This window comes from Ylistrum balloti, unplaced genomic scaffold (genome assembly GCF_031769215.1).
Source record: "Ylistrum balloti isolate Yb309-2 unplaced genomic scaffold, AGI_CSIRO_Ybal_v1 Utg369592, whole genome shotgun sequence".
Taxonomy (NCBI): domain Eukaryota; kingdom Metazoa; phylum Mollusca; class Bivalvia; order Pectinida; family Pectinidae; genus Ylistrum; species Ylistrum balloti.
The window spans coordinates 423,937-445,298 of NW_026781877.1; the positions used below are offsets into that span (position 1 = coordinate 423,937).

Sequence of the window (21,362 nt, forward strand, 5' to 3'; positions counted from 1 at the left end):
CAATAGAAAGGAAAACCTTTGTCAGCTCTTTGTAAACGAATATGTATTATGCAAATGATATTATTCGTCAAATTTGTCTGCGTGGCTTAGTTTTATATTAAAAACATTTTAGCTATTTTTAGCTATTTTTAGTTCTAGAAGATGAAACGTGATGCTGCCTAAAATAGTAAAACGTAACACTTGTTTAAATGTTTGGTTTGATTTCAAGCTGACAATGCTTTTCTTTTTTCGATTTGTGTATACAAATACACGGCCTGTTCTGCGAGCCATTTATAAGCGGGCTGAAGGAAATATATATCCACGCCTCGGACACGTGAAAATTAAGGTGAATGATCTTTAAATAAGCATAAATGTGTGTCAGTGAACTACGGAAACGTATTAGGCTCAAGTACGATAATATTTTACGTGATAACGAAAATATAATGTCTGGCGGCCGCTACATAATGATCTGGCGGTCGCCACTTAAAGATCTGGAGGCCGCTACATAGTTATCTTGCGGCCGCAACTTAATTATCTGACAATTGCCTTTCAATTATCTGGCGGCCACTACTTACTTTTTTTATTTCTTTTTTTTATTTAAATTAATAAATTTAAATTAAATGGCGATCGCCAGATCATTATGTAGCGGCCGCCAGATCATTATGTAGCGATCATTAAGTGGCGGCCGCCAGATCATTATGTAGCGGCCGCCAGATCATTAAGTGGCGGCCGCCAGATCATTATGTAGCGGCCGCCAGATCATTAAGTGGCGGCCGCCAGATCATTAAGTGGCGGCCGCCAGATCATTATGTAGCGGCCGCCAGATCATTATGTAGCGGCCGCCAGATCATTATGTAGCGATCATTAAGTGGCGGCCGCCAGATCATTATGTAGCGGCCGCCAGATCATTATGTAGCGATCATTATGTAGCGGCCGCCAGATCATTATGTAGCGGCCGCCAGATCATTATGTAGCGATCATTAAGTGGCGGCCGCCAGATCATTATGTAGCGGCCGCCAGATCATTATGTAGCGGCCGCCAGATCATTATGTAGCGACCGCCAGATCATTATGTAGCGACCGCCAGATTAAGTGGCGGCCGCCAGATCATTATGTAGCGGCCGCCAGATCATTATGTAGCGGCCGCCAGATCATTATGTAGCGATCATTAAGTGGCGGCCGCCAGATCATTAAGTGGCGGCCGCCAGATCATTAAGTGGCGGCCGCCAGATCATTAAGTGGCGGCCGCCAGATCATTATGTAGCGGCCGCCAGATCATTATGTAGCGGCCGCCAGATCATTATGTAGCGATCATTAAGTGGCGGCCGCCAGATCATTATGTAGCGGCCGCCAGATCATTATGTAGCGGCCGCCAGATCATTATGTAGCGGCCGCCAGATCATTATGTAGCGGCCGCCAGATCATTATGTAGCGGCCGCCAGATCATTATGTAGCGGCCGCCAGATCATTATGTAGCGGCCGCCAGATCATTAAGTGGCGGCCACCAGATCATTAAGTGGCGGCCGCCAGATCTTTAAGTGGCGGCCGCCAGATCATTAAGTGGCGGCCGCCAGATCATTATGTAGCGGCCGCCAGATCATTAAGTGGCGGCCGCCAGATCATTATGTAGCGGCCGCCAGATCATTATGTAGCGGCCGCCAGATCATTATGTAGCGGCCGCCAGATCATTAAGTGGCGGCCGCCAGATCATTATGTAGCGGCCGCCAGATCATTATGTAGCGGCCGCCAGATCATTATTTAGCGGCCGCCAGATCATTATATTTCCGTTATCACGTAAAATGTTACAGTACATGAGCCTAATACGTTTCCGTAGTGAACAATGAAGGTGAAAAGCGCTTTATTTTCCGCCTGACTGCATTTCATACAGACATTTTCAGTTCACATTTTCTATATATGATTTTAAAGATTAAGTTTTAAAAGGTAATAAATACCAAGGAGATCCTCATTAACTCCTGGAATGACTCTTGCTTATGCATAACACGTTGTATGGGGGATTTACTTACACGTAATGTGTGTGATATCAAAATGTTTAAATAACATGTTTCCCGTTTATGTATATAGTATACACTTCAGTAATGACGATGACCCTTTTTTTACATCACATCGCCTTACATACATATATTTATACACAGAATCGAATTTTAAGAATCATACGATCATTATTCTGAAAAATTACGTGTATATTAAATGTACGATTCCACGTATTCCAGTACGACACTATTATACAAAAATCCTTTATATATATAAATAGAGCAACGATATAGTCCTACCACCTCGCTATTCAGTCATGTAGTAGACATCAATATTCACCATGCCAGTTTAAATAACATGTTTCCCGTTTAGGTATATAGTATACACTTCAGTAATGACGATGGCCCCTTTTTTACATCACATCGCCTTACATACATATATTTATACACAGAATCGATTTTAAGAATCATACGATCATTATTCTGAAAAATTACGTGTATATTAAATGTACGATTCCACGTATTCCAGTACGACACTATTATACAAAAATCCTTTATATATATAAATAGAGCAACGATATAGTCCTACCACCTCGCTATTCAGTCATGTAGTAGACATCAATATTCACCATGCCAGTTTAAATAACATGTTTCCCGTATATATATCTCATCTCGTTACAGACATATATATATAGTATACACTTCAGTAATGACTTGATACGGATCCCAAAGCTACGGTCCATATTCATGTATTATAGTGACAAGGACTGTAACTCTCGCAAGGGAGAAACATAACTTTTGTTAGCTAAGTATTGACCAAATTATGATCTGACGAATTCGGATGTGAAGAAATGGCCTGGAACATTTCCCTGTCCGGTTAAATCATGATCTCGTCTGTAATGGGTACCTCAGTAACGATGACGAAACCGCTAAATCTACTTTACATTGAATATTAACATCAAAATGCTGACTTTCTTCCACATCAGCCGCCATCTTTTCGCCGATCACTAGTGTACACTGTACCTGGTGTCGACCCGTGTCCCAAAAACCCAGTACAATATTCTGATAAATACATCATAAGTAAAGAACAAATTAAAATAAATCTAACATTTTCTTTGGAAATATATTCAAATGTTCAGAAGATATCCTACTTTGATTAAATTAATAACAATTTCAGATTTGAGTGTTGTGTTTATTTTTTACGTACAATATGCGTCCCTGATATAAACAGTTAAGATAATGTAATGCATGCAACCGAAGTGTCACATTTTTAAAATATTGAACTAGATGTTAGTTTATGGGGAAAGGATAAAATGTTATTCAAGCCAAGTTGAATTTAAAAGGTTTTCCGATGCACCCTGGAAAATATCGCATTCTAGTACAGTTTATTTAAGAAATGAAACGAATATTTCATCAAGTCCACATTTATACATAGGGTTGGTTAATGTTTATTTTATTTCATATATTCGTTTGGGGTGAAATGGATATTTGGCCTCTCAAGATGGTGGGGGATTTGGGTCCGATTGGGGGAATTTTCCCCTTCTTTACAAATAACTGGTTTACCTCGTAACAATATTGTCTGTCCTTTGAGGCTTGGATAATTAAAACAATGTTAAATCCAAATACCTGATGTCCGCTGTTAGGCCTCGGTGAGGCGCAGAATAATGAATGTTTCCTATTTCCTATATATTTATGAACTCAGTATTTACTTATCATACTGCTCTGACATGTGTGATAGATTCATTTATTGTAAAATGAGGTTCATGCACAATTTGGTGGAAGAATTGGACTCAAAAGGGGTATATTTGTCACATTCTTCCAAAATCCTTTTCTTTTGTTCTACGTCTGTGAATACTGTTTGTGTAAGAACCATAGGTCCATCATATTCGAGAACTAGGGTTACTGTTAAGGTTGTTATTCTCTATTAAGAATACCGTAAAGGTTATATTTCTCAAGTCACCTCTCTAAGGAATCACGTAAAGGACTTCATTTTGTATCTGTAATACTGTGAAGGTTATAATTTTGTATATTTAATACTGTAAAGACTAACATTTTGTATATTTAATACTGTAAAGGTTATCATTTTGTATATTTAATACTGTAAAGACTAACATTTTGTATATTTAATACTGTAAAGACTAACATTTTGTATATTTAATACTGTAAAGACTAACATTTTGTATATTTAATACTGTAAAGGTTATCATTTTGTATATTTAATACTGTAAAGACTAACATTTTGTATATTTAATACTGTAAAGACTAACATTTTGTATATTTAATACTGTAAAGGTTATCATTTTGTATATTTAATACTGTAAAGACTATCATTTTGTATATTTAATACTGTAAAGACTAACATTTTGTATATTTAATACTGTAAAGGTTATCATTTTGTATATTTAATACTGTAAAGACTAACATTTTGTATATTTAATACTGTAAAGACTAACATTTTGTATATTTAATACTGTAAAGACTAACATTTTGTATATTTAATACTGTAAAGACTAACTTTTTGTATATTTAATACTGTAAAGGTTATCATTTTGTATATTTAATACTGTAAAGGTTATCATTTTGTATATTTAATACTGTAAAGGTTATCATTTAATTTAATACTGTACATTTTGTATATTTAATACTGTAAAGACTAACATTTTGTATATTTAATACTGTAAAGACTAACATTTTGTATATTTAATACTGTAAAGACTAACTTTTTGTATATTTAATACTGTAAAGGTTATCATTTTGTATATTTAATACTGTAAAGACTAACATTTTGTATATTTAATACTGTAAAGACTAACATTTTGTATATTTAATACTGTAAATATAACATTTTGTATATTTAATACTGTAAAATCAGACTAACATTTTGTATATTTAATACTGTAAAGACTAACATTTTGTATATTTAATACTGTAAAGGTTATCATTTTGTATATTTAATACTGTAAAGACTAACATTTTGTATATTTAATACTGTAAAGACTAACATTTTGTATATTTAATACTGTAAAGACTATCATTTTGTATATTTAATACTGTAAAGACTAACATTTTGTATATTTAATACTGTAAAGACTAACATTTTGTATATTTAATACTGTAAAGGTTATCATTTTGTATATTTAATACTGTAAAGACTAACATTTTGTATATTTAATACTGTAAAGACTAACATTTTGTATATTTAATACTGTAAAGACTATCATTTTGTATATTTAATACTGTAAAGGTTATCATTTTGTATATTTAATACTGTAAAGACTAACATTTTGTATATTTAATACTGTAAAGACTAACATTTTGTATATTTAATACTGTAAAGACTAACATTTTGTATATTTAATACTGTAAAGACTAACATTTTGTATATTTAATACTGTAAAGACTATCATTTTGTATATTTAATACTATCATTTTGTATATTTAATACTGTAAAGACTAACATTTTGTATATTTAATACTGTAAAGACTAACATTTTGTATATTTAATACTGTAAAGGTTATCATTTTGTATATTTAATACTGTAAAGGTTATCATTTTGTATATTTAATACTGTAAAGACTAACATTTTGTATATTTAATACTGTAAAGACTAACATTTTGTATATTTAATACTGTAAAGACTAACATTTTGTATATTTAATACTGTAAAGGTTATCATTTTGTATATTTAATACTGTAAAGACTAACATTTTGTATATTTAATACTGTAAAGACTAACATTTTGTATATTTAATACTGTAAAGGTTATCATTTTGTATATTTAATACTGTAAAGACTAACATTTTGTATATTTAATACTGTAAAGACTAACATTTTGTATATTTAATACTGTAAAGACTAACATTTTGTATATTTAATACTGTAAAGACTAACATTTTGTATATTTAATACTGTAAAGACTAACATTTTGTATATTTAATACTGTAAAGACTAACATTTTGTATATTTAATACTGTAAAGGTTATCATTTTGTATATTTAATACTGTAAAGACTAACATTTTGTATATTTAATACTGTAAAGGTTAACATTTTGTATATTTAATACTGTAAAGACTAACATTTTGTATATTTAATACTGTAAAGACTAACATTTTGTATATTTAATACTGTAAAGACTAACATTTTGTATATTTAATACTGTAAAGACTAACATTTTGTATATTTAATACTGTAAAGGTTATCATTTTGTATATTTAATACTGTAAAGACTAACATTTTGTATATTTAATACTGTAAAGGTTATCATTTTGTATATTTAATACTGTAAAGACTAACATTTTGTATATTTAATACTGTAAAGACTATCATTTTGTGTCTGCAATACTGTAAAACATATTGTTTTGTGTCTGCAATACTTTAAAGGATATCATCTTATCTTCAATCTTAATAAAGGATATTAATTTCCATTAGGAATACCGCAATGTTTATTATCTCTATTAGTTGTACCTTAACTCACAGGAATTTTTTAATGACACTAAGGAAAATTTGTCGTTTTGCTTCAGCATGAATTTTCACCCCTTTCCTGTCAACGTTTTGGTAAGTTGTCCCGACAAATTTAGATACATGGGGATACAAGTTTTCCAAATCTTTTGACAAAATCATGTTTTACGAAAAATGACATTACCATGGCAACCAGAATGTTTAACATTTGAAAAAAAAAGAAAGAAATCAAATCCCTATCAATAGCAAATGTTTTCGACGATGGAAGTGAATAAAAAATACATTCGAAATTAATAGTATTGTGAACTACTGGATTAGGAACCTAAGGATATGCATATGCCAGAATTTGCTGATTCATGGTTGTTGCCATGGTTGCTAGCTCGTTTTTCGAATATTTGATGTTGTTGAAATTAGCAAATTTCATTTTGGTCTGCCTAAATTTCATTACAAAAGAAAAGCTTTGTATAACAGAATTAACAGTTTAGTCAACCACCAGAATATATAATAAGAAACTGAAAAAAAACTAATTTGTCAGAGATTACCAAAAAATGATTTCTTTTCGGATTTTAAAGTTGCCAAGGCAACCAAAATTTGAATTTTATACATATTGTGAAAGTTCCGATGTATAGAAGAAATCTCTAAATTACAAGCTTTATTGAATATTTAATTTCAGATGTCACAATTAGTGTAGTAGAAATATAAAAAAAAATGAATTATTCAACGTATTTATTCTGTAGGTGTTTTAGTTGTTATGATGAACTTTCAGCTCAAACTTGATTGGTCAATTGAATGTCTAGACAACTGAAAATACCTTTATATCTAGAATCACAATCCAACAAAAGAAAGGTTTGCACGATAACGACTGAAAAAGAACAAGGAGAATAAAACCAGGTGGTTCAGGAGAGTAAGCGTCTTCTGCTTGAACACCAACACCCGTCGTTTAAACTTTGGTCAATCCAAGTAAGTAATGTCGCGTTCTGAAAATATCGAAAATCACATACGTCCAGCTACATGTCACACTATGAAATAGAAAATTTCTTAATGAAATCACTATGGCGACCATTTAACTTCGCTATAATTTTCATCAACCTGCATCTTTTGAACCCCTATCTCACGAGTTTGACCGTCAGTTGACGACTTCTTGCATTAAAATCGTGATAATGGGAACAGGCACTTGAATCAAGTGTGACATCTATGTACCATAGCCTGGGAATGCAGGGGTAATGCTGTCAAGAAATGGAAAATTCGCGCCAGGGAAATTGAAATCATCACGCGTATCATGAAGCTTGATGGAAAGCTGTCCATGCTGGTCTTGTTCTAGGAAAAGATCGAGAAAGACAGCTGATGTATAAAAGTCTGCTGTGTCTCTGATTCCAATTCTTGAGGGTATATACGTGCTCGATAAATTTCTTGTTACTCAAAGATAAGACGTGTTCTGATGTAAGCATATTCTGCTTCATCGACGACACTTACTATGTAAATCTTGGTCAATCCAAGTAAGTAATGTCAGGTTCTCATTTTAGAACAAGGTACATCTTCATATCGTACAAATAAGTAAAATGTCTTTCATTGGGATCACTTTGATGATTTTTGATTAAACTTCCCTATATTTTTTTCATCGACCTACATCATTAGAAACTCTGTGTTACGAATTTGTGTCATTTTACGACTTCTTGCAGGAAAGCAGTGAAAAAAGGAAGAGCCCCTGTAAACATGTAAACAACATTAGGTTAGGGATTCAGGAATGTTGCTATCATGAAATGAGAAATTCACAAGAGGGAAATTGAAATCACAACGCTTAACATACAACTTGGTGGAAAGCTGTGGTGGTTTCGTTGAAGAAAACTATCGAGCGGCTGATGTAGGAGAACCTGTTGACTTTCAAGTCTAATTTTTACATACAAAAATATTCAATGGACGTGATCAATAAATCGCTTGTTCTTTACCGACAAGACGTCTTTAATTTATATAAATTTCGCCTCATATGAAAACAAAACACAAGTCCACCAACACAGGGACACAGTTAGTTCCTACAGGTATGTCAATAAGCTGTTGGGAGATCATACCGCCAAACTCAATAACGATGTTGTCATCCAGAAACTCGATTATGATGGTGTTCTTTGTGTATTTCTTCTGTGATTGGAAGGAAATGCGCTCAGTATAGTCTACTACCATATATTGATACGTGGAATCAAAAAACTCTCACGACAAGGGGACGAAGGTGTTCTTTCAGATTAGAGTTGGGTATGGGATCGCACCGAGTTGAAAAATAATTTTTTTTAAAGCTTAAAGCTTTAATTAATTTGGTCAGAGTATAAATATCAGGAATACTTGAACGGAGACCAAAACAGAACAGCAATGAAAAGGTTTCTCAGAAAAAACGTAGTATCAAACCAAGGAATAAAGTAGATTTATTTATTTTGATAACAAGAGAAACAATTATTGTTACACTTTTATTAGGCTTACAATAGGAAGTAGTAACTGCCATTTTCATCAACTCTGGTATGTCTCGGTTAAGGGACTGAAATGAAAGCGTTTAAGCTCAATTGAATTATCAAGGGAGACATTGAGAAAAAAATGTTTAAATAAAATATCAGATTCAAATTTCCGTCTGCACTGGATGTTCACTTCTTAAAACTAAAATCAAAATCTGCATTGGTGACAAAGATGTTCAAGCAACCACGGAGGGATATGGCCTGTCCTTAAACTTAATGTTAATAAACACAATAGTTGATATCAGCAAACGCCTTGATGTGAGAAAAGGTAAGATTTTCAACATAATATGTTTATACAATTATGGCTAGATATTAAAGGTGACTTTAATAATATATGCCTTTTAACACAGTGATTGTCGTAGTTTTGTCGCCGGTTGCTTTCAGCAAAAGCATTGATGTGAGGAAAACACGACGATATCAACATACTAAGTTGGGTGGTATATCAGTTAACATAAACTTTGTGCAGATATCGAAACAAATATAAATTAACATGAACTCAACATTGCCCTTAAGTGATCAACATTTTGAACTGCATGATTCATGGCTTCATTAAAACACATCGACATATCCACATATACTAATATGTTACCACAGACTTCGATTTATCTCCGTGGTGTCATCGCCGTCTTAAGCACACCGATCGTGTCCGAGACTGGAAACTGATGTAATGAAAACTAAAATTTTATTTTTTCGTCGTATTTTATCATTTCATATTGTATGTAAAATATATTACTATTTTCATAAATAGGATGCGTTATTCTGTTTTTTATTGCTTATTCCCATTTCTTCCGTTCGTTCATAATTTTATTCATAAGCGTCTCTTTACTACAAGTTTGGAACACCTTTATTCATGAATTTATATTTATTAACTATGTTGAGTACAGACATTGTTTTATATGCATAATAATCTGATTGTCAAATTTATCGTGTCTCATTGTTTTAAAAGGTGCTAATAAAATGTATACAAAGATGATATATATTGATCACTTATTTGACCTGTGGCATTTGATGACTTAAATATTAACATTCAAAATTACTTTATAATGATATAAGATGTGCAAATGAAAAGGTAAAGACTGTACCATATTGATTGATTTTGATGATTTTAACCTGCCGCCTAAATTTGTCGTTTCCTTAAGGCGACAAAATCTACTCCAAAAGTGGATGTTTTGACAGTCGGCTTCAATGTGCGTTTTTTTTTTTTTTTTTTTTGTTTTGTTTTTTATTTTTTTTTTAGCAACGGAACGATAATCAATGACTTCTCAAAGTTTCGAATTATTCTGCATTGCAGCCCACAGGCCGCATGGACATAAAATTGCAACCCATGAACCTCGTCTGTGAGGCCGTCCGTCTATCCGTTCTTGCGTTCGTCTCTCCGTGGGCATTTTCAGAGCATACATATCCTAGCCCAAATAATTCATGATAACCACATGAAACTTTCTATACACAGAAATAAAGAACACTACTTGTATCTTCTGCTATGGAAGAGTTTCCAGTTTGGATATTTCTTTGTGCAATATGAAGCTGGACTTATATGATGCTTGTTAGTTTGCCTGTTGGTTCCTTTGTTATATATCTTTTTCTCATTATAGAACGTAACATTACTTGTTTGGATTGACAAATATTTATATGGCTATAGATCTACAGATCAGACAACACCACCATTGTTATCTCTATAGATCAGGACAACACCACTATTGTTGTCTCTATAGATCAGACAACGCCACCATTGTTATCTGTATAGATCAGACAACACCACCATTGTTATCTGTATAGATCAGACAACACCACCATTGTTATCTGTATAGATCAGAACACCACCATTGTTATCTGTATAGATCAGGACAACACCACTATTGTTATCTCTATAGATCAGACAACACCACCATTGTTATCTCTATAGATCAGGACAACACCACCATTGTTATCTCTATAGATCAGACAACACTAGCATTGTTATCTCTATAGATCAGGACAACACCACCATTGTTATCTCTATAGATCAGGACAACACCACCATTGTTATCTCTATAGATCAGGACAACACCACCATTGTTATCTCTATAGATCAGGACAACACCACCATTGTTATCTCTATAGATCAGGACAACACCACCATTGTTATCTCTATAGATCAGGACAACATCACTATTGTTATCTCTATAGATCAGGACAACACCACCATTGTTATCTCTATAGATCAGGACAACACCACTATTGTTATCTCTATAGATGATCACAACACCACCATTGTTATCTGTATAGATCAGACAACACCACCATTGTTATCTGTATAGATCAGACAACACCACCATTGTTATCTGAATAGATCAGACAACACCAGTATTTTTATCTCTATAGATCAGGACAACACCACTATTGTTATCTGTATAGATCAGACAACACCAGTATTTTTATCTGTATAGATCAGACAACACCACCATTGTTATCTCTATATATCAGGAAAACACCAGTATTGTTATCTCTATAGATCAGGACAATACCACTATTGTTATCTCTATAGATGATCACAACACCACCATTGTTATCTCTATATATCAGACAACATCAGCACTGTTATCTCGATAGGTGAGTGGCCGAAATTGGGAATAAATGACAGAAAATATTGAGACAATGTAAGCATGTCAGACTGTTAATATTTATAACGTGAATTATGTCTAGAAATTATATTTGTTACATAAACAAACAGAGACAAAACATTACATAGGAATATCCCTTCCACTGATAACATAACACTACGTTTGACACTGGAAAGATGAGACAAAATTAATCAGTCCCTAATAAGAATCGCGAACTGTGTGTATCTTCTATGGGTATAAAGGGACTCCTACATTGGAGTTATTTTGGCCTCATAGAAGACAATATCTTTACTTCTTTTAGAAATTTAGAATCACCTCTATACGTAAGAAAACCTTACCGGGAAAGGATTAAATGTTGTTCAAGTTTAAATTTAAGGGTCTCCCGTTGAGCCCTTGGGAGAATCACGTTCTACTATAGTTTGTATGGGAAACGAATGTTGTATCAAGCCAACATTCACATTTATACAGAGATTTTTTAGTATTTCTTTTATTGTGTGAGTTCACTTGAGGAAAATGGAGATAAGGTTCCAACCTTACAAAGCATCTGGCTCAACTGCATGATATCGAAAGTACATTATAGCTCGGAGAATAAAAATAAAATATTCATGAAAAGTTCCTTGATAATTTCGGAGAAGAGCATTCTTTTGTTTGGCAAAGCGTTTGAACATCATATGAAACCTACTTGTGTCCTCCTTAAAACATAACAAAACAGTGTTACAAGACATTAAACAAACTATATATATATATGTATGTATTCTAGATAAAGAAATGTTGAAGTGCAAGGTAGGGAACTCTTACAGGTAAATGTGCAGACTAATCTTTCTTCTTAACCAAGTTTAGACGAGAATTAAACTATAGATAAACCACCAGTGTTCTGATACAGGCACGATCTCAATTTTTTGCAGCTCCTTACTGCACCTATTCCTCTTTACCTTTTTTCAATAAATAATGATCTTACAGAAGATACATAAATGGTTGTAAGGGTTTTTCGATCAAGATTGCTTTTCATCATTCTTTTTTATTCGTTTCAGTTTGGTTTTGAGCTAATTCAGGTGGAGTATTAGTTACTTTATACAATAATGTAACATTAATTTATGTATATATATATATATATATATATATATATATACTTATATAATACAATAAAAACATTATTGGACCTATAACCGAGCCATGGGGGACATCCGAGTTTATAAATCTAAAGGATGTACATAACCCTCCCATGTGATCAATAATTTTAAGTTTTAAATAAATATTTGACAAATAGGAATCTATAATGGCAAAATTAGGTCTAGGCATCCGCAATGTTGCTGGTGTATAGGTTCTTAAATCAAATTACCTCGGTCTTAATGACTATGGAAAATTTCTGCTTAATTGATTATCACAACAAGCAATGATATATGTATATACATAAATGTGTAACAAAGATAACTATTATGCTTTGTTTTTCGCCTATTTGGGTTTCAGTTTTTGTTTTACTGATTTTGTCGTACTGTCACAGTTGACTTTGGTCTCTCCTTAATAAAGGAGTGTAATGACTCGCTTGCTGTGGAGATGGGGATCGTTCCGTCCATACCTTAATAAAAAATATTACAAAGGCGTCTCTCTCATCACAATTCCAAATCTATTTATATACAAAATTTAGTATATACATTTGTACAATTACAATTACAAAGATATTCGTTACTTCAGTTATTTACAATTACTTATCTGCAATGGTACTCATTTACGTTTATTTTCTTGATTACATTTACTTCTTCTCAATTCCGTTATAATCTGAGAGAAATGTACAATTCTTATAAAATTATCTTTTGTGAGATTTTCTAGATTGCAATGTTAACATTTTTATTATATTTACTTATATCACTAGATATTTCAACACTGGTCGTTTTTTGTTTCCAAGAAATTAATCTCCTTATAATCCGCTAATAAGTGTTCGTAAGACTTTTATATACATTACTAACATGTATGGATTATGTACTTATAAAACTGTCCCGAGGCCCCTGTGCAAACCACACACCTGTAGTAATATTTTTATTACCAAATTGCCACAAATATTCTGAAGCAGCCACAAGCCACACACACCCTTAGGTTGATTATTAAATACATATTCAAATATGATTACGATTATTATTGTTTATCAAACCACACAATTTTACTACATATAACATCGTAATATATTCAGATTGTTCGATCCCAGAATTTAGGAGTGATTAGTTGATTCTGGTCAGAATTGGTATCAGCGATGTCAGACAGGCCAATGACGTCACCAGAAGAAATGTCGATGTTTTATCGTCTTCTGCAGAATAATAAAATGATAACATTTTAATCTGAATCGAAAAATGCTCATTTAACGATTAATCGGAAGGGTAGTTGGAATATAGATATGTCCTCAAGCCCGCCCATTTACACTTCTAGAGGAGGAGTGTTGTGTAAGGGGGAGTTACAGAAGTTGTCTAGCTGAGAATCTAACCATCATAATATAAGGGTCATGGAAGATTTTCACACTGTGACCTCATTTATTTTCTTCGTTTTTTAGCCCCTCTAGGGTCATTATGACACTTGAGGACTTAACATTAGTATTATGTTTTTTCGAATAGACAGCCGTTGTCATAACATCTGCATAGTGATAACCGAAGACCGCCATGAAGAATTATGATTTTAGAAACTTTAGACAGTGTTACTGTTCATGATTTTACATATTAATGCATACATAATCGGAACTATATTAGAATTAAAACTGACCTGTATGATTACGATCCACTTGCACTTTTCATGCCTTGTATCGCATTCTGAAACATTACAATCTACAGTTTATGAAGTAAACAAACAAATAGCATTCGACTTGTAATAACGAGTCAATATACGCAATGACACAACACAAAATTTCACAAATGAATTTTTGTATAATATTGATTTTCAGAAATTAAAGATTAATAAATAAATAACTTACCATTATGGTGTTTAACTGCGTCTGTTGAAATAGAGTATTGTTTAAGCTTTACGATATCGCCTTATTGTTGCTATGAATAGCATTGTACCAAAGACACGCAAGTGAAAAACATATTTAGGTACTAATTTAGAAATAATATCAACTGCATCACATAGCTGTTTCGTCCTGCTATCGTTCGTTAGTGACGCTGAAAGTAGGGGGCAACTGAAGAAAATTAAAGAAATGCCAAATCTCAATATATTTATGTTATTTATCGCAAGTGACACTTCTATTAATATATAATTATCTTACCTCCATATTTTCCTGCTTATCCTATAATAAATGGAAAAAGGCACATAAATATTATTTCTTATGTACAATACTGAAAAGAAACTATTGCATTCATTTTAAGTGAGAGTAAGATAGCTATAAGTATTTTAGATTGATAACGGGTAATGACTTCATTGAATGTTTCCTTTAAGGAAAATTTTCTATAACAACAACACGAAATAATTACGAAAATCGAACACATCTATCTTCATATCTGATAAATGTTTGTTTTATGTCACAAATTCTGATATACCACGTTTCGTATATTTAAATTGATAACTTATCAAACTGACCTTTATGAGCTATATGTAATGGCTTACCTTCATTTGCTGTAGTTCCTTCTACAAGAAAAAAAATCTTGCCATGAAATATTCCTCGTACCACAAATTAAAGGGACAGTGACGGCAAACTAGGAATTCTGGCATAACAGTGTATGTTTGTTGACAGGCGCATCACTTCTTCATTAGTGCAATAAACCACTTGTGTTAAAGCTAAGTACTAGTTTTATTAAAAATAATTTGCGATAGTTTACACTTTTGAAGAAATGTTTAATTAGCGATCACATCATATGATATGATTTTTGTTGGATATGACACGACGAACAATATTATGTCGGCGGTGTAAGAAATTGAACTTGTTGACTTCAGTATGTGTATTACAGATAACAACAATTGTAAATGGATGTAAAAATTAATATATCTACAGAAGGCGTTGTTTTAATAATTTCCTTAATATCAAGGGACTGATATCCACAATAAAAGAGTATTATCAACTGCAAAAGGAATATCTAATAGTTAAGGTGACATTTTATATTTGCAAATGATGGTATTTTCATCAGTTTTGCCTGTTCAACTGGCTTTTAAATGATGCTTTGAAAAATTATAAGAACGAGTTTCAAGAAGGTTCAAAACAGTTAAAAATATTGTGCAAAATTTCCCTTTGAAAGAACCAGATAAAGAATCTTGTGTAGTTATCTCTACAGTAATAGTTTTCACTGTGTTCAACATATTCATATTTACATGCATGTATTTTTGACTTTAATAATGTCTTAAGTTTGCCAGAATGTTAAAATTAGAAACGAATACTCTCTTTCCTAATTTTGATAAAACATATGATCTCGTATGGTATCAGACGTTGCTGTTGTAAACGTTTATAAATATTTTACATCATAAGCATTCTATCACTGTAAATAATAAGTCTTCTTACCTCTAATTTGTCCCTTTTCTGTGAAAACGAAAGAATAAAACACTTATCAAATATTTAATATGACATTCAATCAGTGAAGAAAAGTACATTGCAATTTAAGAAACTTACTTTATAATAAGAAGGAAATAACAAAATAAGTCGTAAGTTTATCGAGTCCTGGATGCAGTCATACTCGTGTGTCTGCATACATTATTACATTTCTTGTATACAAGAAAAGACGTGGACTTGCTTGATTACAACAGAAACCCAACAAATATTATACAATCTTTCAAAAGACAAAATACTAGCTAATCATGCTTCGGTATTACAATTATTTAGACCGCTTCAACCAAGCCTAAGTCAAAACTACTAATCACCATTCTAAGCTATATCAAATGTGCGTTATAGTCTTATTGTGACACTGATTACTCAAGAAGTGGAATTAATAGCATGTATATTTTGAAGAACTCCACGGATAAATTCATAAAAATGAAGATTTTTCGGTTGACATCATCTTGTAATGTCATTTAAACTCACTTTTAGATATAATGATGACGTCTTTAAATAACAAGAAAGTCATTGACCACGTACATCGTATTTACCCATCAGAATTGGAAATCAAAGACATAAAACACACTTCTACATTAGCTGCTTATCTATATATATTTCCATACAACGAAGCCAACATGGACAGTTTTCCACCAGGCTATATAATAAACGTGATGATTTCCATATTGTGAATTTTTCATTTCTGGATAGCAGTATACCTGCATTTCAAACCTATGGTGTTTACATGTCACAGTTGATTTGATACTCATGGCTCTGTTCCTGTTATCACGATTTTCGCGCAAGAAGTCCTCATTGTCTGACAACTTGTAACACTGGGTTTCAAAAGATGCAGGTTGGTGAAAGTTAAGGAGAAGTTTTATTGTCACCATAATGATCTCATTCCGAAATATTAAAATTCTTTGTGCGATATCATGCTAGACGTGTTTGATGCTCGTTACTTTGTCTAACAGTTCCGTTGTTGTATACCTTTTTCTCATTAGGGAACGCGACATTACTCACTTGGATTGACCAATGTTTACACGGCGGTGTTGTCGACGAAGCAAAGGACGCTTACTCTTCCGGACCAAGTGGTTTCATTCTCCGTATACTTTTTCATTGGTCTCTGTGTAAATCTTTCTCTTGTCCATATTTAGACCTTGTTTTATGGAATTTGATTTTGGATTACGATTATGGTGATGTGTTGGTATTTTTGTGTGATATTTTGAGAAAACATTCCAAAATATATGCATAGCAATTCCTATATATAGCAATTTTAAGTAAATATATCTCACGAGTATTCAACATAGTGTCACATATTCCAATATACGTCTTGATGTCGAGCACGAAAAACATGTTGTTCTCTCACATTTTCATTGTGTCAAAATAGATTTATATAAATATATTTGGGATATATAGTATATAACAAATATAGTAATTATGTAAACAAATTTCGTCCTATAAGGGTCATAGCATCAATTCCTGTGCCTTCCCTAACAATAATTGCCAACGTTGGGATGATTACATAGTAAGTAAATAAAAAAGTGACGAACATGGGCGCTGATAATCTTGCTCCTCTATGTATTCTTTCGCCCTTTGCCATCGTTTTCTCTATCCTTACAGTCGATTAGATCGAGAGTTCATACTTGGCACTAACCAAGCGACGTATGTGACATATAGAAATATGTTTGATACTTACGTCAGCATTGGCAGCTAGAGCTCCCACCACAGCAGCGCCTCCTACTAATGCGACTCCAACAACGGCACCAGCCACCACGACAGGAGCAGTGACTGCTGCACCAGCGCTAACAACAACCAATTCAGCTACGCTAGCGCCACTAAAGGCACCTACGGCAGTGGACGAAATGACCACTGCTCCTTTACCAACCGGGTGCATTTTCTAGAACGACAACATGAATTATTTGATAGCTACTTTAGGTTTTTATGACAACGTTTGGAAAAATAGCAGGTAAAGATTTAAAGCAAAAATAGCATAAAAGGTTGAAGTAAATGTGTGTTTTGTGTGTTTGTTTTTCTGAGCCGATGCCAATTTTCATAAGAATCAAGACGTGCCATGTTGACATTTTTCGTTTTGAATTATCCAGTCGCTCTCCGACTTTGTTTGATTCGTCTGGATAACTAAGGCAGGCACAGAAGGCATTGTTAGCTGATAGTATTTGGAGTAAAGGAAATTGCGGAGTGAATGGAAAACCGGATGATGTACGTTCAGTGGTAGATGGTGGCTCTCTTTTGCAGCGGACCCCTCGGAAGATTGGTGAATCATTCGATTCAATCTGGATTATGTACATCACATATTCAACTTGAAGATATTTGAGGCCAGTTGTTGTCTTTGATGGCTACGGGAACGGACCATCCACGAAAGATGTCGCCCATTGGAGACGTGGAAAGGGTGTATCGTCGACAAAAATAGAGTTATCAGGAATAACACCTTGTAAGACGAAGAAGGAACTGTTTTTGGCGAATAAGGACAACAAACAAGCGTTCTTATTTTTTCTCGGCAGCAAACTACAAGAATATGGGTGCACTGTCATACATGCTGATGGTGATGGTGATCTTCTGATCGTCAAGACTGCTCTTAATTGTGCTCGGTTGCAAAATGTAGAGATCATCCGGGAAGACACAGACTTACTCGTTCTTCTTTGTTATTACTTTGACTGTCATACAACAAATACTATCTCCTTTAGGTCAGACTGCAGGAAAGCGGGAGGAAAGGCGAAAAAGATCTGGGACATACAAGCTGCAGTCGGCATTCTAGGCGAATCAGTATGTTCTGCACTTCCTGGTCTCCACTCATTGACTGGATGTAACACCACTTCGGGCTTATTTGGAATTGGAAAAGGACAGGCCCTCAAGAAGCTTATGTCAAGCAAGACGATGACGGAACATGCGGCTCAACTGATGTCCAGAACATTAACAGTAAAAGAAGTTATAGGGATTGGAGAGTCAATTTTAGTTGCTCTATATGGAGGGCCATCTGGTGCAAGCCTGGACATTTTGCGCTATAGAAAGTTTACTACCATAGTGCAAGGATGACCAGCAACAGTGTCCAAGTCCAGTCTCCGCCGCCTACGTCAGATGTTGCAAGATTTCACATCATGAGGGCTTATCACCAATGTCAGTCATGGCTCGAAAATGAAATGGATCCAAAGGATTGGGTTTGGTGTGTCACGCTAGGCAGGTTTACACCTATCAAATCCAATCTACCGCCTGTACCTGAACAACTTCTTAAGGTCATAAGATGCAGCTGTAAAACAAACTGCGAAAGCAAACGCTGCTCCTGTAGAAAGAATGGCCTTGACTGTTCAACTGCTTGTACACAATGCAAGGGGATTAACTGTGCAATTTCAACCATCGGGATAGATACCGACTTCACAGATGATATTTAGATGACATGATGTATTTCATAACATGAAAGTGCATATGCGTCTGTGTGAGTCTGATAATTCCCTGAGGACATTGCTTAAGACAAACCGCCAAGACTTTATATCGTTTATGGATATATAATTTAGCTTGCCTGAAAAAAGGTAACTTTTTTTAAGGGGAGGTAATTAGAATTCTGTTTGACCTTATAGTATGATGTCTGTAATATTTATGTCTTTTCTAGAAGATGAATTGGCGTTTTAAAAGGATTTTCAGGTATATCATTCAAGATATTATATATCCCTTGAAAGTGCGGGGAAAATCACGTTTTGACAAAGGGGAATTAATTTATTGGTTCTTGTGACGTCATCTTGTATCAGAAGCATTTCTTTTTATGTTATTTCATCCAATGATGAATTACCTTTCCTTTGGTATACAATTAATTTAATTATTTCGCATCATATTGTTTACCTTACCAAAAAAAAAATTACCCCTACCCCTGTTTTCTAGTTTTTCTTTTAAAAAAATGCGATTTTCACACATTTCCACAATTTTCACGGATGTAGATTTTTAATATAATATACTACAACAATAGAACTTCCAAAGTTATCTATAAAGAATTTTGTTGCAATTAGTTTGGGGCTTTCCCTATTCTGGGGCAAAAATGACTAAATAATAGCGATATCATGAGAATGGGGAAAACTAAAAATGTTTCCCTCCTAGTTATCATCACGTCGTATAGATAGCTTACAGAATACTTGGTTCCGGCGTAACAAGCAGCACATAAAACGATAGCTCCTATAACAGCTCCTCCTACTATTGCACCAAGGCATGCTAATCCACACGAATGACAGGCGGCTGTAGTGGCTCCGTGAGTCACTGCATGTTCACATACAGCTCCGATACATGCACCGGCACCTCCTTCTCCCAGGATAGCACAGTCTGTATAGGAAGCCATTCTAGAAAGATAATAGCAAACATATCTGTGTCTATTAGCACATCAAACTATATTTATCTCATTCACACTTAATCATTATTTCTTCTTGGTAAATTAAAAAGAGTTCATCATATCAAACACCCCAACATAAGTTCATATTATTAGATCTGTATACATTGTGTCTATTCAGCACGAACACCAGCCAGGAACAGATGAACCAAACTTTATCATTTTTTTTAAAACTATGATCTTGAGGCAGCGTATAAAGTGGTATATTCCGTTATATTAAAAAGGACATCACGACAAAAAAATGTTACTATTTTTATTGATTGTGCGTGTTTTATACACCCATTCTATTCGATATTTACCAGTCGATTTCCAGTGTACAGTTTGATAACTGAATTCCTTCGGGAAATCCTTTTAAAATTTAGAGCTTATCATATCCTGTGACAGTATTGAAAACGAGACAGTTAATTTGTATACACGAAAGCATATGATTTCGGATAAAAAATGTAGCGACCCATAGTACGTAAACACCTGTTTTCGGAACCCGATTTGTTACGGACGGACAGACGTTGTTGGATAACTCAGCATTAATTATTAATTGAGTAATGGTTATTGTTTCTGTAAAAGTCTCACTCCAACCGTACACGTATAGCATGCAAAGCTTCGACTTAGTTCCACTTGGTGGAACAGTCCATCAGTCAATTCAATACACGTAACGTTATGATTGGTTTTCTGTCCCATCTGCAATGGTGAGTTTCCGCAGCGAAATTCTAGGTTTTTCCTCTGTCCAGTTAACTTGTCCTTTGCTTTGTGGCTGACATTGTAATTTTCGACCGATTCACTTGGGAAGCCATTCTTGTTTACTGGTGTGGCGTGTTGCTCATAATTTTGACAAATTTGAAATATATATACGCAAAGATAATGTAAACAACAGAAACTAGAAATTGTTATAGACAATTTTGACGGGCTTTTCACTTATTTTGACCTGTAGTTAATGGCAATGCCTGAAATACATTGGCACG

General features: G+C 33.9%; 1 protein-coding gene across 1 annotated transcript; it reads right to left on the minus strand.

Moving 5' to 3' along the window:
- Positions 1-14,277: 14,277 nt before the first annotated feature.
- Positions 14,278-20,355, minus strand: LOC132545078 (uncharacterized). Its single transcript, XM_060208751.1, has 6 exons — positions 20,149-20,355; positions 17,716-17,916; positions 15,993-16,010; positions 15,107-15,127; positions 14,769-14,789; positions 14,278-14,316 (listed from the first exon to the last, which is right to left on the minus strand). The coding sequence occupies exons 1-6, from the start codon at positions 20,353-20,355 to the stop codon at positions 14,278-14,280; spliced, it is 507 nt and encodes a 168-aa protein (XP_060064734.1).
- Positions 20,356-21,362: the final 1,007 nt, after the last annotated feature.

Excerpts from the sequence above, each read along its gene's own strand:
- LOC132545078 (XM_060208751.1), bottom strand. The coding sequence starts at position 20,355 with ATGGCTTCCTATACAGACTGTGCTATCCTGGGAGAAGGAGGTGCCGGT. Across the intron at positions 14,790-15,106 it reads AGGAACTACAGCAAATGAAG|GATAAGCAGGAAAATATGGA; the intron begins GTAAGCCATTAC and ends CATTTATTATAG. Across the intron at positions 14,317-14,768 it reads ATAAGCAGGAAAATATGGAG|AATGCGATACAAGGCATGAA; the intron begins GTAAGATAATTA and ends GTAATGTTTCAG.